General features: G+C 30.8%; 2 protein-coding genes across 2 annotated transcripts; one reads left to right on the plus strand and one right to left on the minus strand.

Moving 5' to 3' along the window:
* Positions 1-135: 135 nt before the first annotated feature.
* On the minus strand, positions 136-2,506 carry LOC103568285 (protein adenylyltransferase Fic). The gene is made up of 3 exons (XM_008545096.3): positions 2,088-2,506; positions 1,123-1,999; positions 136-499 (listed from the first exon to the last, which is right to left on the minus strand). Exons 1-3 carry the CDS (start codon positions 2,284-2,286, stop codon positions 139-141), a joined length of 1,437 nt encoding a protein of 478 aa, XP_008543318.1. The 5' UTR covers positions 2,287-2,506; the 3' UTR covers positions 136-138.
* Positions 2,507-2,724: 218 nt separating this feature from the next.
* Positions 2,725-17,279, plus strand: LOC103570171 (von Willebrand factor A domain-containing protein 8). The gene is made up of 17 exons (XM_053737947.1): positions 2,725-2,997; positions 3,081-3,161; positions 3,627-4,036; positions 4,111-4,275; positions 8,545-8,703; positions 9,390-9,623; positions 10,048-10,254; positions 10,330-10,773; positions 11,450-12,148; positions 12,272-12,643; positions 13,173-13,324; positions 13,424-13,853; positions 14,012-14,766; positions 14,833-15,143; positions 15,556-16,202; positions 16,849-17,087; positions 17,168-17,279. Exons 1-17 carry the CDS (start codon positions 2,895-2,897, stop codon positions 17,277-17,279), a joined length of 5,520 nt encoding a protein of 1,839 aa, XP_053593922.1. The 5' UTR covers positions 2,725-2,894.
* The last annotated feature ends 737 nt before the right edge of the window (positions 17,280-18,016 follow it).

Genomic DNA, 18,016 nt, shown 5'->3' on the forward strand with positions numbered 1-18,016 from the left:
TTCACATTTTTCTAAATAAATAAAGTTAATTTGACTTGAATAAAAATTAATTTTTATGTACATCATATAAATAATTATTTCCTTTCAGCATTTCAGTCAATTGACAAAACGAAAACTATTTAAGCTCTGATTAATTAATTAGTCGTCGATAAAGTCCCCACTGCCGTCGTCGTCGAGAATTATGGTTCTGTGGCGGTCCTTCATCAGCGTCTCCTGGCTGAGAGCCGGAACTTGTTTTGAGAATTCGGTTGTCGCCCAGAGGAACAGATCGAGGGTTTGCTCGGTGCACTCGGCGATGAATCTGACAAAAGGTCTTACGTCACCGCTGTTGGCGATCTGTAGATACTCGTAGTACTTATGCCGGTATTGTTTGTGGATAATTACTGGAGGATACCCGGCTTGCATCAGAATGGTGTTCATCAGGAGTCTTGATGTTCTGCCATTGCCGTCAGTGAATGGATGAATGTGTACTAATTTATAATGAGCCAATGCTGCATACCTGAAATTATTTTAATTATTAATTAATTACTTACTTTATTATATTTTTTTTTAATGACTTGCTGTATACGGCCTCTGTAGAGATCTACACTTCTTTTTTTTATTACAACTAAAGACTTCCTATTATCTGTCTCTGCAACTATGGCCCGACTTGTACCTACTGTACTGCATTACGTAATGCCCTACACCTACCTCGTGGTAGAAGTGCAGCGGCATGGGAAAATCATAGAGAAAACTCAAGAAAATCAGAGTTTCACTTTAGAAATTGCAATGAAATTTTTAGACGTCATTAAGATGTCAAATGTTTCATTTTAATTTTTGAATTTAAATGTTGATTATCTAGAGAGTTTTCATCGAAGTCAATACTTAATATCGAAAATTACGGGCCACCCAACCTTCAGAACTCCTCTTTCATCAATTAAAACACATATTTTTTTTTTTTTCATTTTCGTTGAGCGAAAAACGGGATCTCCAGGTACAATAAGCTCGTAATCGATAAAATTACCATCTGACAGTTCACTAGATCATTCATACTCAATGCTACTTAACTATGATGACACGGATACCAAAAAGCTGCCTCTGCCGCATCCACACATTTTATTACAATTATTTAAATAAAATTACCTAACAGGATGCATACGAATAGCTTGCTCACTATTGAGCCAGTCAGCAAATTCTTGCATCAAATAATGAATATCCCCAGGACCTGGCGGAATATGACCACCGACGTAGACCTGAGTCCTCCTGAAATTGCCCCCTTCAATAGGATCCACATGTCCTAGGACTCTCCTATGAATCTCCAGAATGTCTTTGATGGTAATGGAGCCTATTCTATTGACTAGTGTCGCATTGATATACTTCATAGCAGCATCCAGGCCCAATATTTCATTGTGCTCATCGATACTTTTACCAGCAACCGCTGTCCTGGTTTCAACGATCGCCCGGGTCTGTGCCAAATTCATCGTGTTGCCTTCGATGCCCACTGTGTGGTAAATATGTTGGAAGTAAGCCTCCTTTTTAGCCCTTATCAGCGCAGCATTGTTGTCCGGTATCGCCGAGAGCGCGTCTCGCTTCTCGTCGATTCTGCTCAAGGTCCTCTTGTCCAGTTCCTCGACAACCCTGGCCGTTCGCTGTCTATTTGTCAATGCGCCTTCGTGATTCGGCTCATAAGTAAGCGCTTTAACATAGAACTCATCAGCGCGTATTATATCATTTTGGATCTGCTCCAAAAATTCTCCGTAATGGTTCAAGACATCCGGATGCTGGGGCGCCAGGGCGACGGCATGTTGAAATAGTTTTATAGCTTTTCGACGTTTCCCCGATAACTTCATGTCCAGAGCAAGCTGCAGTGATGCTATTGCTTCGAATACATCAGCTACGTCCTTTGATTTCGATTCCTGCAGTTCGCCAGAGAGAATTGGAAGGCCAAGAGTACTGTCATCTTGAACATGTAGAGCGTCTTCGGAAGGCAATGGTGAAAATGAACGTCTTACTTCTCTTTCTAAAATAAATTAAATTAAATTAGTCTACAGACTAAATTAAAACTACATGTAACAGTAAGTAGGACATGTAAAAATAATAAACTTTACCTGGAATATAATTAAAATTAAAATGGATTCTAAAGTAGGATGATAATACTGTTGTTACAAAGGCTAGAAATATACCACTGATTATTATTATAAATAATTTGAATTTTTTGTCAGATGCTGGTGGTCCTTTCTCGTTATTTACGTATGCTGACTTCTTGGTGAACAGCAAGTAGCAATCATTTGAACAATTAGACAACATTCTAGCACTATTATTTCTCTTACTGAGTTCAATTCTGATGATGTTGATACTGGATTGATATGACGAATTTGTTGCATGCTTAATATCAATTTTATAACTTATCACTGACACTTTATCAAACTATGTACGTTATTTTAACGCACGGTTTTTCAGTGTTGGGAATACACTGTATCATGTGTTGTGTCATGTGTGTTTTGATCACACGCACACATCACTGTCAGTAGTAATCATGTGGGTGGGTTTAATTGGTCGGAATATAATTATTGTTCACTTCAGAATCTAGATGTCATTGCATTTAGATTCAGGTATCCAGAAATTACCAGCAGCGCATAATTTCTAATGACACTTTGGAGATTGCAGTAAATAAAAACAAAAACAAGATTTTTTTTTCAACTATGATACTTTGAACTTATATGTAATGATGTAAGTCATTGAAAAATGAAAAAATCAGTGACATAGTTTGACGTGTTAATATTTTAGTTGTAATTAGAAATTATGTTTTTAATTTTTACTTATGTTATTAAATAAAATTTTACTTTGTTTATTTTTTAAGGTTATTATTGATTTTAGTTGAATAAAATATTATATATTTTATAATTATTTAAGAAATGTTATTAATTGAACCATGCCGAGTTAGCAACGTCAGTAGAATTTTTAAAAATTCAAAAAATTTGAATTTTTATAACTTGACATCAATTGCTTGTAAATCAGGTAAATTTAAAATTTTTTAAATGGACTTTTTGTTAAATTTTGAGTTTAAAAAAGGTGTTAAAATTTTTTTTTTTAAATTCCAGACAGTGTCAACGTTACTATAAATGACGTTTCGAAGAAAATAAAACCTGCAAAACATCCAGAATATATTCCTCAAAAGTACCGTAAGTAATTATTATCCCAGTTAAAAAAAATTGTTTCTAATTATATATAATAATGTGAAATTATATATAATGGTTTTTTTTTAGATATAAGCATATATAAATTATATATAATTATACCATTGTATGTAATTGCATATAATTATATATAAAAAGGCATTATATACATTTATATAATTACCTTAGGCTATTTCTTATATATAATTATATACGGAATAATATAATTAAATATGAATCGCTTATAATTATATGTGTACATATATAATTATATATATTTTTTTTTCACCCGGGGATTTTTTTAATTTCTCTTCGATTCCCGAAGACTGTGTAAAATGTAAATATAAGTAATTATATGTAATTATATTGGGCCATTTTTCACGTACAATTATATATAATTGCATATAAGTTTTTTTACCCGAAATATTTAATATTAAATATTTTATAATTGAATTATTTTTATTACTACAGTGATAAAAAATCCAAGCCAAGAAATATTAAAAAATTTACGATGGATGTTGCAAAAGGATATTTTAGGACAAGATATTTTTTTAATGGGTGGACCAGGTCCTCGACGAAGAAATTTAGCTCTATCATATCTCGAGCTCACAGAGCGCGAAGTCGAATTTATAGCTCTATCTCGAGATACAACTGAGACTGATTTGAAGCAACGAAGAGAAATATCTAATGGTACAGCTATTTATCATGATCAAAGTGCTGTTCGCGCAGCAAAACATGGAAGAATTCTTATTCTCGAAGGTGTTGAAAAAGCCGAGCGCAATGTTTTACCAATTTTGAATAATTTATTAGAGAATCGAGAAATGCATCTCGAAGACGGCCGGTTTCTTATCTCACCAACTCGATATGATAAATTATTGCAGGTAGTTTTATATTTTAATTATTAATAAGAATGTTACAATTAAATTAAGTACGACTGTACTTAATTTATGTTTAGGATCATAGTCAAGAAGAACTCGATGCCTGGAAACTTGTACGTGTTAGTGAAGAATTTCGTGTGATAGCTCTTGGTTTACCATCATCACGTTATCACGGTCATCCTCTTGATCCTCCTCTCAGATCAAGGTTCCAAGCTAGACATATCTCTCCTCCATCTTTTAAAGTACGTTTTCTTAATTCTTATCCATCTTCAACAATATTTAAATTAATAAAACCTACATGTTTTAAAGTAATCCGAGTATTTTTTAACAAAAAATTTAGCCCACAATTTTATAATCTCATATAGCAAAATTAATTATTTATATAATCAAAAAAGTTTTATAACTTTTTTTTAATTTAAAATTTTCTTCCGTAATTTCTTCTTTAAATTTATAATACAACTTTAGATTTTTTTCTCACCTTAAACCTGCACGCGATTCGATTTGAATTTTCTGGAATAGTTTTACTCCGACTTTCTTCTTTTTATTTAAAAATGTCACATGACTACAAAGTTAGAATTAATATTGAATTTCGTTCGTCCTTACGGTATATTACATACACTTAATTAAAAGAAAATAATTGTACAAGAAATAGTTTAGTAGTAATTACAGAAGAAAAAAAAAAAAATAAGGGATGTGTATTTGTTGAAAAAATTAAAAAAAATGATCTATGTAAATGTCGTGACGTGTCATTACTTCTATGGGACTAAATAATTCAGTAGGGATGATATTTAAACGTATACTTAAAACATCATCCCCTCCGGTATATAACCGTCGTCGCCGGTATATAAACCCGATGCCGTGGCTGCGCGATGATCACAGACATTGCACAGTTTGAATCGCGTGTTTCAAATGGTAGATACTTTTACTGTCCTGCTATACAACAATAGTCGATACACCGAATTTTACTATTGTCACTATTATTGAAAAAAAAAAAAAAAAAAAACGAATTATGGAAATTACTTATTGATACTTTTTAAAAATACTTATTTATTTACTATTCGTATCAATCCTTTATCTTCCGTGTTCTTTACTTTTTTTTTTTCAATAACTAATTATTATTTCAAAATTTTCATTTGTTCATTAAGTATTCAATCAAAGAAGAAAAGTATTTTTAAAAATAAAAATTAGTCGGAATTAAAATTTGAAAAAATGCCAGCAATATGGTCGTCATCGGAACGTCCGATTTCAGTAAGAACTGTTTGGGTAAATGGAATACGACACGCGATTCTAACTCCAGATGATCCACTTTTGGACATCAAAGATCGTCAACGTCCGCGAACATCTTCACCAAACGTAAATTCTAAAAAATATGTCAGTCAAGAATCATTTAATCGCTTGGAAAAATTCGATAACCATTTTATTGAATTTCGAATGTTGGTTTGTAAAAAAATATTAGAAAATGATAACACGGTAAAGAGAATAACTCGCAGACAGTCTGCACCAGTAAGTCTGCACCAGGACAGTAAATCTTTTGATGAATCAAGAGACCTGTTGGATGCACCACTGAATGAAATTTTTAAGATTTCGGTAAATGACAGTAGTGTTGACAATTTTGAACATGATACTGGTTATCAGCGAACGAGTAAACGAGTGCTATCACGAGAAAGTTCGATCTGTAGACTGAGTGCATTAGAAAATGATGATAAAAATACTAGTAGTGACGGGATTATTAGAATGGTTTCATTTTCTAATGACTGCGATGAGAGTACGAGGACGGAAGAAATAATTTCGAGTTCAAATCTTTTGTCTGATCGAGTGCTTCAGTGGATGGACATGTCGGGTATGGTAAAAAATTACAAAAATAAAGGAAGTAATCAAGAGAATTTAAGTGATAGTTCAAATTTTGTAAAATCAAAAGATTTAAATCAAATTAAAAAACAAAACTCTTCAGTTTTGTTAAAAAAAATTTCTGCTGCTGATAACTACAAATTGAATTTAAATCAAAGAAGATATGAATGTGACAGTTATCTTTCTGTAGTTAGTGAAAATAATAATGAAACAAAAGATATTTCTGATGAAAAAGATACATCGAGTTGTCAAGATAACAAAATTCAATCAGACATAATTTTACAGACTAATAAATCAACCTGGTCTTCATTCGGTCGACCGCAGTTACATATTTTTATGCCTGATATTACTTCCAGTGAAGATGAGATGTCTTCCCAAGATTGTCTTAGTAACGAAGACTCTCTAAGCCATAGCGATATTAATTAAAAAATAAATAATTATTTTTGAAAATTTGCTTCCATTCTTTCGCGCCTTTTTTCATATAATCAATAATTTTTTTTTTATTTTAATTTTGCTAGTGAGTTGTCTTTGATGCCTCACTCAATTAAACTAACTATTTTGTTTATTAATAACAAATTTTCTTATCTTATGTGAACATTGATGCCGTAAAGTAAAAAGGTGAGACTTTATTTTTCGCTCTTTTTTTTGTTTTTATGATTTTAAGGTAGTTGTCGGGTATTAAAATACAAATACTATTCAAATTTTAAATCTCTAATTCGAGATATTTATAATCAAAACTTGGATTATTAACATTGCGAACAATGAGTAATTTGCGTTTCAAGTCGCGTTCGTGATTCAAATAAAGAAACTAACAGTCCGAAATTTTTGAAAAACAAACAGTGAATTAATGAATTTGTTCTCAATTTTAAAAAAAAGTATTCATTATTTTATTACTGGAATATAGCAACGCAAAGTTCAAAAATAAATGAAATAATTGATACTGTAAAAAATTTTGGTGTGAAAATGGTCCCCGAGAACTTTATACAGTTTACTCGATGTAAATTGGCGGTGTGAAATATCTCGGTATCAGGTTTTTCTTTCACACCATTTGGTGTTATGGGAACTCAAAATTTTTTGTAGTGTGTTGGTAAATTGGACAGAAATAATCTGACAATATTGTAGCAGGACATCTACCTTAAATCAGTAGGGTTTAGATTATATCACGTGAACAAGTAGCATTCCATTACTGTGACCGTGCGAGGTAGCGCCAGTGTTGTAATTTCATGAGGTAATGAGAGCATACTAACTGCGGTTTGCGACGTATTTGTAAAATGCAAGTGTACATGCAATTTACTATGAGGTCTTAGTATCTTTTATCTAAAGTAGTTTAATATCTTTTTTAATTATTTTTATAAATTATAGTTACGTAATAAAATTATTGATAAGATGAATTATATTAATGAATAAAGAAATGTTTTAAATTTGTTCTTTTTCTTTTTTTAATATTAGTTGATACTATTTATAAGAAACTTTTACAAAATTAATTAAATAAATTAAGTTTATTTATATTTTATAGATAAAATTTTGTTATCAGATTTCGAAAATAAGGAAAGTTAAAATTAACTTTGTTTAAATTTCAGTATAAATTTAAACGACTTTCATAGCAAAAGTCTAGTCCCATCATTATCAGGTCAATAAGATAGATTTTGAGGTGATTTTCTAGCGTGTCAATGCCATTGTAAAATAGCTTTGTGTAAAATCGCGTGTGTAAATACAAGCGAGTTAAATTTGTAAGCTTCGGCTTTTTTTTTAAACATCAATTTAATGACATTTTTAAAAATGACATCTTGGATTTAATCGAGAGTATTCTCAGACACCCCGTACTTTTTAAAAATATTCGATGACTTTTATATGTCATGAAATTATTGAAATTTTATTGATTAATTAAAAAAAAACTCTATATTCATTCCGTATGCGGAGTGATCTATTTTTCAAACTCTAGGACTCCGATTGACGGAATAAATTCGAATTTAAATAAAATTTGTATTCACTTCCAATTTTTTACAACAGGCTAAAATTTATTTACCAAATTTCGTTTGACTCCTAACTGATAAAAACTCTCAGAATTTTTTTTAAAAACCTAAATCTCAGCGAAATTGTAACCACGTTTCCCTTTTTCAATTAATGCTTCAATTATTTTTTAATTAATCAATAAAATTTTAATGATTGACACTTGAATCATCGCAAATTTTAAAAAAGCGGAAGGGGGTGTATTTATACCGCGTGCCTGGAGGTGAATGCTCTCTTTCAACGATTGGAATTAATAAAAAAAAAAAAAAAAAAAAAAAAAATAAATAAATAAATAAATAATTGATACCAATGCTACATTCAATTGAATACAGAATTGATAGTTTTTCAAAGCCTTTGATATCACTAAATTGCAATAATTCCAGCGATTGAGTGGTTGATATTGTGGGTAGTAGGCCAATTCAAAAGTTTCTGATGGAAATCTTACAGTATAATCTCAGGATTTCGTGCCGTCCAGTACTTAGTCATGTAGACTACACTTTACAACAGTAAAACCTTTGTTAATCACTTTAGAGTGCTACACTAAAGTAAATCGTATGAATAACATTCCGTGCATGTCATTTAAACTTAAATAATATACGAGCGAGTTTTGATATAAATTAAACTAAGTCACATTTTAAATGTTTATTTTACAGGAACAATTAGATACTTTGAAAAATTTAGCACCGCATTATGATACGGGAAAATTATCGCAACTTTTGTCTTGCTGTCATACTTTCGTTACTAAAGAAGCTGTAACTTTAGGTCTTCCGGATTTTCCACTAGATAATTTGTCAACTATTGCTTCAATTTTGGTGAGCACAAATAAAATATCTATAGATACACACGTATCCTTCCTTACAATACGAAAGTGTGAAACGTTTCATGTATATATTCCCGTGTGTGTGTGCGAGTGCATGAACACATACTTTCCTGCTTAATTAATTTAAAAATGCTGCCGTACACAGGACGGTCTGGCTCAATGGGTATACATTGAACGTACTATGGCAATAATACTAAAGTCAGCCGGTGTCTAATGATTTTTTAAATTTTTTAAAAACGATAAATTTGAAAAAAAAATATTTCAAAAAATTGCACCTATAGTTTGTTAAATTTTCTACATATGCATATTTTTAGTTGTTTAGTTTTTTGTAATTTATTTGTTGAAAAAAAATTTGAAAATTAATTGTCTATTAACTCGGACAAGGACTGGGTTTGACCCCCCAGTTCGGACTATCTATATTTTTTTCAATTTATTATTTACAGACTTTTGATTGAGGTTCTTTTATCCTTCGTAATCCTCTCCCATTTTCATTCTCCTTCCTCATAATACGTAAGTGTGTATGTACGTGTAAGGATACGCAGAAAAAAAGGATTTTTTGGAGCAAGTAAAAATTGTCTTAAGAGAAGTGAAATTTTTTAGCGCCAAGAAATTCATTTTTTCTGTGTATCAATACATAAATTAAATCTTAAAGTAACTTTAATATTTTATCTGAAATAGGATAGATGCCCAACTTTGTCAGTATTTGACATATTCTACAGATTTTATCCCTATAATTTATTTTTGGGAAAAGAGGGTAGAGATGCTGTTGAAAATATTCTCAATACTTTTGGCGTTTTAGATAAAAATTATAATTCAAATAACATATCCAATGATAAAATATTAAAAATTGAAAAGAATAATGAGTCATGTCTCGTTACACTGGACAAAAATAATTGCCAAGTAACTTTAAACGTAAGTATAATTAATGAAATTATTCATTTCGTCTACTTTATAATATCGCAGGAAATAAAATTATTCCAAAAACTTTAGAAAATACAAATACCTGCAGTACTTTTATCATTAAAGTCATTTAAAAAACTTTTGATTAAAAAATTTATTATTTTTTGTTGAGTAATCTTGATTACCCTTTTTAATTTATTTCATCCTATAACTTGTAGTTAAAATTAAAGACTGCAGTATAAATTCCTAGTGAATTTCTTTATAAAATATCAATTATATATATTTTTACTTCAATATATGTTGAATAAAACTTTGTAATTAAAAAAAATTGAATATGAATAATTTTTTTTTTTAATTTATAGAGTAACTTTTGTATGACACAAAAAAAAAATTCAAATATTTGAAAACTACCGCCATAATTATTTTATATTTTTAGGTCCCCAGTGGCCATGGAAATGAAAAAAATTCAGATTCATTTTATATACCGACGTCTTATCAAAATAATTTATTGACAGATATGATGTTGTCTCATACGTCATCGGATTATTGTATAATTGGTCCAAAAGGTTGTGGAAAATCGGTGATTGTAAGGAAACTTTCCAATGATTTAGGATATGATATCGAACCAATTGTTCTTTATCAAGTAAGTTGATTTATTGGTCGAAATATATATGGGATTATTTATAGATTTTATAAAAAATGAAATTTATTTACTAAGGACATGACGTCGAGAGATTTGATACAGCAACGGTCTACGAAATCGAATGGTGATACAATTTGGAAAAATTCTCCACTTATTGTTGCAGCACTAGACGGTAAATTAGCCGTTCTAGATGGAATTCATCGCGTACATCCTAGTACACTAGCCGTATTACACAGACTTGTTTGCGACCGAGAAATTCAATTGCACGATGGAAAAAGATTAATTGGAGCTGATCGTTACGATGAAATAAAATCTAAGTACAAAAAAACCGATGAACAATTGAAAGATTCTGAAATTTTTCGAATTCATCCTTCATTTAGAATTATAGCCATGGCTGAGCCTCCAGTGGTCAATAGTCCATCAGGCCAATGGCTTAATTCTGAACTTTTGAGTTTATTTCATTTTCATGAGGTCAGACCTCTACAAAAATCTGAAGAAATTCATATTATAAAATCAAAGGTATTTAAAATAGTACATTACACACCTAGAGAGAAAAGTAGTACACTTTAAGCCTACGTTGTTCTACTTTCTTCCGTGTGTGTATAAAGTTTTTTACCAGATTTGTACCTGGAATTAAAATTTTTGCCTTTTTGAGGGAAGAATGGCACACGCGCTAATTTGTTTTCTCATAATAGAAAGGACGACAATTGGATGTCTATTACACAGACTCCAATGTATTGATGATCCAGATTCCCGATGATACAGATAATTAATTACCCAGATTTTATTACTTATTGACCGTAAATTTGAAATCAAAAAGAAAATATTGAATTCAAGAATTTCTATAAAATTTCTAAGGATTTTTATAGAAAGTCTACAGAAAAACAGAACTTGTCATCGTCTAAGAAAATCCATAGAAAATTTCGAATTCAACATTTTCTTTTTGATTTGATATCTGCGGTCAGTGAGTAAAAAAATGAATTTGTATCATCGGGATCTGTGTAATAGACATCCGCATTGAATGACTTTCTTCCCTGTAAACAGAGAATTCAAACTTCTGATGCAGATGTGAAAAATATTTTAAAATTTTCCTTCATCATTAATTTGAATTTTGTTCATACTAAAACTGGTTATTTAATATTAATTATATTAATGTAAGTTTATATCTACAATTTTTAAAATAATTAATTTTTAGTACGGAGATCCAAGTCCATCTTTACTAAAAATAATTGAACTAGCCCACACTTTAAGATCCTCGAAAGATTCCACTTTACAATCGATAGCAGGATCTTTGAGTACAAGACAATTGCTAAGAATAGCAGCCCGAATGTCTAAGTATCCAACTGATGATGTCTATGACGCGATTCAGAAAGCGTGTCTTGCACGATTTTTGCCATCGGTACCAAAGCAAGCCCTCATCGACTGTATGAAACAACTTGGTATTAACCCAGTTGAAAAACTTTATGCAAAACCAATTAAATGTGTCGTCGATGATGAAAAAGTTACCATTGGACAGACAACAGTGGATCGTTACAAAACAAATGCTTTGACAAAAGTACCGAATATATTATTTTACGACGTACAGCAGCATCTAGTACTCTTAGAAAGTTTATTACAAGATTTCTTACTTGGGGAAAATATTTTACTCGTCGGAAATCAGGGAGTTGGCAAAAATAAAATTGTCGATAGATTACTTCAGTTACTAAATCGACCACGTGAATATATTCAACTACATCGTGATACGACAGTACAAACATTAACACTGCAAACAATTATCAGAGACGGGGTTGTTGTTTATGAAGATTCTCCTTTAGTACAAGCTGTCAAATTGGGCCACGTTTTGTTAATTGATGAAGCTGACAAAGCTCCCACTCATGTTACTTGTATTCTGAAGGTAATTTTTTATTACAAGAAGTCCTCGTGTACTTGTAGCTTTTAATTTCTACTTACACTCACATTTACATCAAATAAAAAAAAAATGATTATCGGTCACTAATTACGATAATAAAATTTCTAGACTCTTGCAGAAAATGGGGAAATGATTTTATCAGATGGAAGACGAATTTCCGCATTTAAAAGTAATGATCCCAATACAATAGTCATTCATTCGGATTTCCGAATGATAGTACTGGCCAATCGACCTGGTTTTCCGTTTTTGGGAAACGATTTTTTCGGTGTACTAGGTGACTTATTCGCAACGCATTCCATTGATAATCCCAGTTTAGAAGATGAGATTTCATTACTAAAACAGTATGGGCCTGATGTTGATGATAAAATTATTCAAAAACTTGTTAGAGCTTTTGGAGAGCTAAGGAATATGTCGGACCAGGGTTTGATGACGTATCCTTATTCGACGAGAGAAGTTGTTAACATTGTAAAACATTTACAAGTAAGATTTACCTTCCTTTTTTTTTAACTGATAATCATTAATTTTATTGTTAATAATTATCTAATAAAAATATTTTGTACACCTCAAGCGAACGCACTGTCCCTATCCAAAAATTCTCATAGAATCCACTCAAATGGGAATTTTTAGATAGAGGTATTGTCATATCAAGAATATTACTTGTATATAATGTCTGTACAGCTTCACGTGAAAAAAAAACCTTCAAAAAAGACTCCAAAAAAGTTCGATATCTGGAAGTTCCAAATTTGAGACAGATCAGAACTTTGAGTGGAACTTTTTTGAACTTTTGTAATTTCAATAGTGAAAAAAAGTATCTATGATTTTATGAACACAGTTAATGTATGGCACATATATGAAAAAAAGGCGGAATATTTAAAAAAGTTTTAAATAATTAAAATTAAACTGAAAGAAAAAAATGAAATTAAAAGTACAAAATAAAATATTAATGATTATTATGAGCGATTGAAGTGTGTAGTTATAGATTTTTCAAATTTTTCTTTTTGTTTTTTAGAAATTTCCAAACGAGTCTTTGTCGAGTGTCGTACGAAATGTCTTCGACTTTGATCGTTACTCAACCGAAACATTTGATACGTTAGTGAATATTTTACACAAGCATGGAATTCCCATCGGTACTAATGCAAATAATATTGCGTTGGCAAAAGAGTAAGAATTGATTGTAATTTTTATAAAATATGTAACAAAAAAACTCATAAATAAATGAATAAAATTTTTTACATAAAAATGTTGTACATTCATTTACAGATTCCCTTTACCTGACGTTAAATTTGGAGGCAATTGGACAATTTCACAACAAAAAATATCTATACCCGTTCAAGAACGTTTTGTAAAATTAAGCTCACCATTTTATCCTGAACGTAAAACAGATTATTTAGATCGTGTTGAGACCAGATCTGCATGGTTTACTGAAATGCAAAGTTACTGGACTATTCCACGTGAAGAATCGGAATACGTTACTGGCTTAGCAGTGACAAAGGGTTTAAAAAACGATGGGACTGATGATAAAATCCATGTGTTAACTATGAATCCCATGTGTGTATCAACGATGACACCAATTTCTAAACAAGTTGATCAAATTTTATTGAGTAATTTTATAAATTTAAATAAAATTTATCAACCGCGGTTTAATATTGCGTCTGATAACTCTAGAAATCTATGGATTCATGAAGAATCTGTGAGTACTTTTAATTATTATACTGTTAAAAATTTAACAGAAATTTTACAGCAAATTATTCGAAGTTATTAACTAATTTATATCAGTTAGGAATATAGAATATGAATATCATTATAAATTAAGGAAATTTTTAGACACCTATTATTTTTTATTTCCAGTCAAATACTTTAGTAACGATTGACATTGACGATGGAAGCGCGAGAATGGTCCAACTGTCATCATTTTTAAAAGGAGCCACCAATCGGTTTTCCGAAGCACTCAGAAATAAAGCAGTTATATGGAAATTAAAAACCGAACTGATGTCATCACATAACCAAGCTATTCTTTACACCCCCAATGGCAATAAAATAGAAGTATTAAATTTGAAAAATCTAACTTTAAATTCAATGTCACTTCCTTGGAACATAACATCAATTGCAGCTGTCTCTCCACACAAATGGTTAATTCAGAATACGTCAAAAAATATTTTTGTTCTTGAAAAGTCCATTGATACGGTGCCGTGTCCAAATATTTTGCGGTCAGTAGACAAGGACAGTAAATCAATAAATATCGGACACATAACAAATGGTGGGCAAAGTGGATTTGACAAAATTAATTTGAGCAAAGCATTGAATCAGGATATTGAATCACCAAATAGGCTTTTAATTACTGATTTAACTTATGCAAATATTGTCATCGGATTACCTGACCTTGATAGCACTAATGAAATTTACGTTTGGCCTCGAAATAAAAGAGTCAAGGCCAGTAGTTATCCAGTTGTTAATGATAATGGACAAATTATAAGAGTCTTATCATCTGAAGAAATTCCTAATGAAGCTGCAATTGACAGCCACAATAATCAAAGCAATGTTTTTAATTACTTAGAAATTGTTGATGTTGTCGATAATAAAATTCGCTATCTTCCGATCCCAATGTATGTAATAATATTAAAATTTTTAATTATTTAAAAAATATATACAATAGTTTTAAATGTTTGTAGGACAAGTAGGATACCACCATCAATTGATTGGATGTATCCAGAAGGAATTCCAGTTTACATCGCGACTACTTCGAACGAAAATCTTGTCTCGGTTGACTGTACCGGCCGAATAAGTCTGTGGGAAACTTGTTCAGCGCATATTGAAAAGTCATTACTCGAATGGCGGCAAATGGTTGGATCAGATGGGGAACATCTTCAGCTCACTAAAGATAGATATTCAGGACTTGATGCGACCGCTCCAAAACACGGAAAAGTTGATCCTAATAATGACCCACATGTTGGTGGTAACACATGGGCTGGCGGTACTGGAGGTATGTTTTTATATTTTAGTACTGCTAGTATTCGTACTGATAACTTGCTGCATAAATTTATATTTTTATTGCCCACACTGAGCAGAAAATGAATTATCAAATATTTTATAGTGATTTGATTGAAAAATGATCTTGAATAATTAATTTACTCGGATATTTTACTTCAAAAATTGATTTCTTCTTAAAAGAAATTAAAATTTTTTGAATTATTATTAAATTTATTTAAATCGCCAGTTTGTTTAAGAAATATTAGAAGAGAAATTTTTTTACGTCATTTAAAATGATGACTGAAACTGAGACTTTGTCAAGTTTGATACTGATATTGATCTGTCTTGTAGCTTGAAAATTATTGATAAAAAAGAGATTTATTTTATTATCGAGTGAAATTATATTTGTTCCTTAAATTATTTAGGAAGAGATACAGCCGGCTTAGGTGGTAAAGGTGGCCCATATCGATTGGATGCTGGACATACTGTCCATCAATTGAGTGATGAAGAAAAAAACTCAGTACCAGATCACGTGAAAAAAGCCGCGAGAGAAATGGGTATACGTGCATTCAAACAACGCTTGCAGGATATACGTATGAGCGAATACGATCACAAGTTATATTCAAAATTCAGTAACGCAGTTGCGAATCAAGTGAAGACTTTGAGAGTAATATTGGGGAGCGTTCAATCTAAAAGCAAAGAGCGCCAATGGCTGAAACATCAAACGTCCGGTGAATTGGACGATACGAAATTGATTGAAGGCTTGACTGGTGAAAAAACAATTTACCGTCGTAGAGCTGATAAAGAACCGGAAATAGGAACACCACTGCTAAAACCAAAAAGATTTAGACTTGTTGCCGATGTTTCTGGAAGTATGTACAGATTTAATGGGTATGATGGTCGATTAGATCGTGAGTTAGAGGCTTGTGTGATGGTAATGGAGGCTTTCTGCGGTTATGAAGACAAATTTAAGTACGACATTGTCGGACACTCTGGTGATACGCACAATATTTTATTTGTTGATCATCATCAGCCGCCAGCAGACAATAAACAGCGGCTTGAAGTTATTAAGGTACACTTGTAAATTTTATAAAATTTATTTATGTTACTGAAGTGTCAATTTGTTGAGATAATTTTAAAAATTGAAACGTAATCTTTTATGAAAACACAGTGTGACTTTCTAAAAATACATGAACTATCTGATTAATCAAGGCATTGAGTTGAATTTGAATTCAAAAAATTTTTAAATTCAGTACTGACTTTTTTTTTTAAAAAACTTTTATTATAAGATAAAAATCACAGTGCCCTATCACTCATATATTTGTATATCTATATTTATTAAATTTTACTAAATATAGATATATAAATTTATGGAGTGATCGAATACTAGTTCCCTGATCGGGTACTAGGTTTTTTATCTTACATAAAAAAAGGGATTTTCAATTGAAATTCAGGTTTTTAAAATAACTATCAGTTTTAAAATAAAAATTACATTAAATTAATTGGCTTATGGACGATAAAATCACAATTATTCAAAAGCAATGACATAAAATTACATTGGAATTTGAATTTTCATGACATTGATCACTGGGAAATTGAAAGTTATGTAAAATTAGAATATACGAATAAGTTAATTTATAATTTATATTCCTACCGATTTAAATTCGTTAATAACTTCGAGTAATTACTTTTAATTAAAATTTTTTGTTATAATTTAGATGATGCACGCCCATTCGCAATACTGTATGTCAGGTGATCATACACTTGAAGCAACTCAGCACGCGATTGCTAATTTGAGTAAAGAGGATTCTGACGAATCTATTGTTGTTGTTTTTTCTGATGCGAATTTAGAGCGATATGGAATTCCACCTCAACGACTAGGTCAATTATTGACTTCTTGCCCCGAAGTAAACGCGTATGTTATTTTTATTGGATCTCTCGGCGATCAAGCCACAAGGTAAATTATTTCTGATAAATTAATCTAAGATAACATTTTTCATATAAATAATTCAAATTAAATATGATTGATTATTTCAGAGTAATTCAAAAAATGCCATCAGGGCGGGCATTTATTTGTATGGATCTACAAAACATACCTAGAATATTACAGCAAATATTTACTGCATCAATGTTAAATACCCGAAATTAATAAATTTTATAATTATATTACTTGATAAAAAAAAAAAATTGAAGTTTTACTTAAATTTGTTTTTTTTTAAGTTTTGAGTCTTAATGTAACATGATACAGAAGTTAGCCAACGTCTAATAATTTTTGAATTTTTTTTCAAAACGATAAATTATGAAAACATATTTTTATCCCTATTTCGAAAAAAAGTTCCCATCAGAAACCAGTAGTCACATAAGAATAAAAAAATGCTAATAAAAAATTCAAAATTTGAGTTTTTTGAACTTTTTCAAAACAAGGGTAAAATAAACTTTTTTACTATCAAATTTACAAAAAGTTCCACTCGAAATTCTACTCTTCTCGAGTTTACAAGTTCCACATGTCGAACTTTTTTGGAACGAACTTTTTTTACACGGGTATAAAAATTTAAAAAATGCGGATTTAGATAATTTAAAAATCAGTACGCGCATTTTTTAAAATTTCATTAATTAAATTTATGAATCTATTAACTGTCTCATATCTGCTACATTCACACTCATAACTTTTGATCCTTCTTATCTGTTGGTAACCTCATCAGGATACGATTATTTTACAGTGATAGAGATAGGGATGAATAAGATAATTTTGTGGGGGATAAATACCCCCGTTAGTCTGGTACATTTTTAAATAAACAGCCGAATGTCTACGAGGATTCGCGATAAAGCACGAATCAAACCGAGGGTATACGAGTGGAAAGGGGTATCCTGACATCAGTGGCACGC

This window comes from Microplitis demolitor, chromosome 1, assembly GCF_026212275.2.
Source record: "Microplitis demolitor isolate Queensland-Clemson2020A chromosome 1, iyMicDemo2.1a, whole genome shotgun sequence".
Taxonomy (NCBI): Eukaryota; Metazoa; Arthropoda; class Insecta; order Hymenoptera; family Braconidae; genus Microplitis; species Microplitis demolitor.

Excerpts from the sequence above, each read along its gene's own strand:
- LOC103568285 (XM_008545096.3), bottom strand. The coding sequence starts at position 2,286 with ATGTTGTCTAATTGTTCAAATGATTGCTACTTGCTGTTCACCAAGAAG. Across the intron at positions 2,000-2,087 it reads TAATTTTAATTATATTCCAG|AAAGAGAAGTAAGACGTTCA; the intron begins GTAAAGTTTATT and ends AATTTATTTTAG. Across the intron at positions 500-1,122 it reads ATTCGTATGCATCCTGTTAG|GTATGCAGCATTGGCTCATT; the intron begins GTAATTTTATTT and ends AAATAATTTCAG.
- LOC103570171 (XM_053737947.1), top strand. The coding sequence starts at position 2,895 with ATGTTATTAATTGAACCATGCCGAGTTAGCAACGTCAGTAGAATTTTT. Across the intron at positions 4,276-8,544 it reads TCTCTCCTCCATCTTTTAAA|GAACAATTAGATACTTTGAA; the intron begins GTACGTTTTCTT and ends TTTATTTTACAG. Across the intron at positions 9,624-10,047 it reads ATTGCCAAGTAACTTTAAAC|GTCCCCAGTGGCCATGGAAA; the intron begins GTAAGTATAATT and ends TTATATTTTTAG.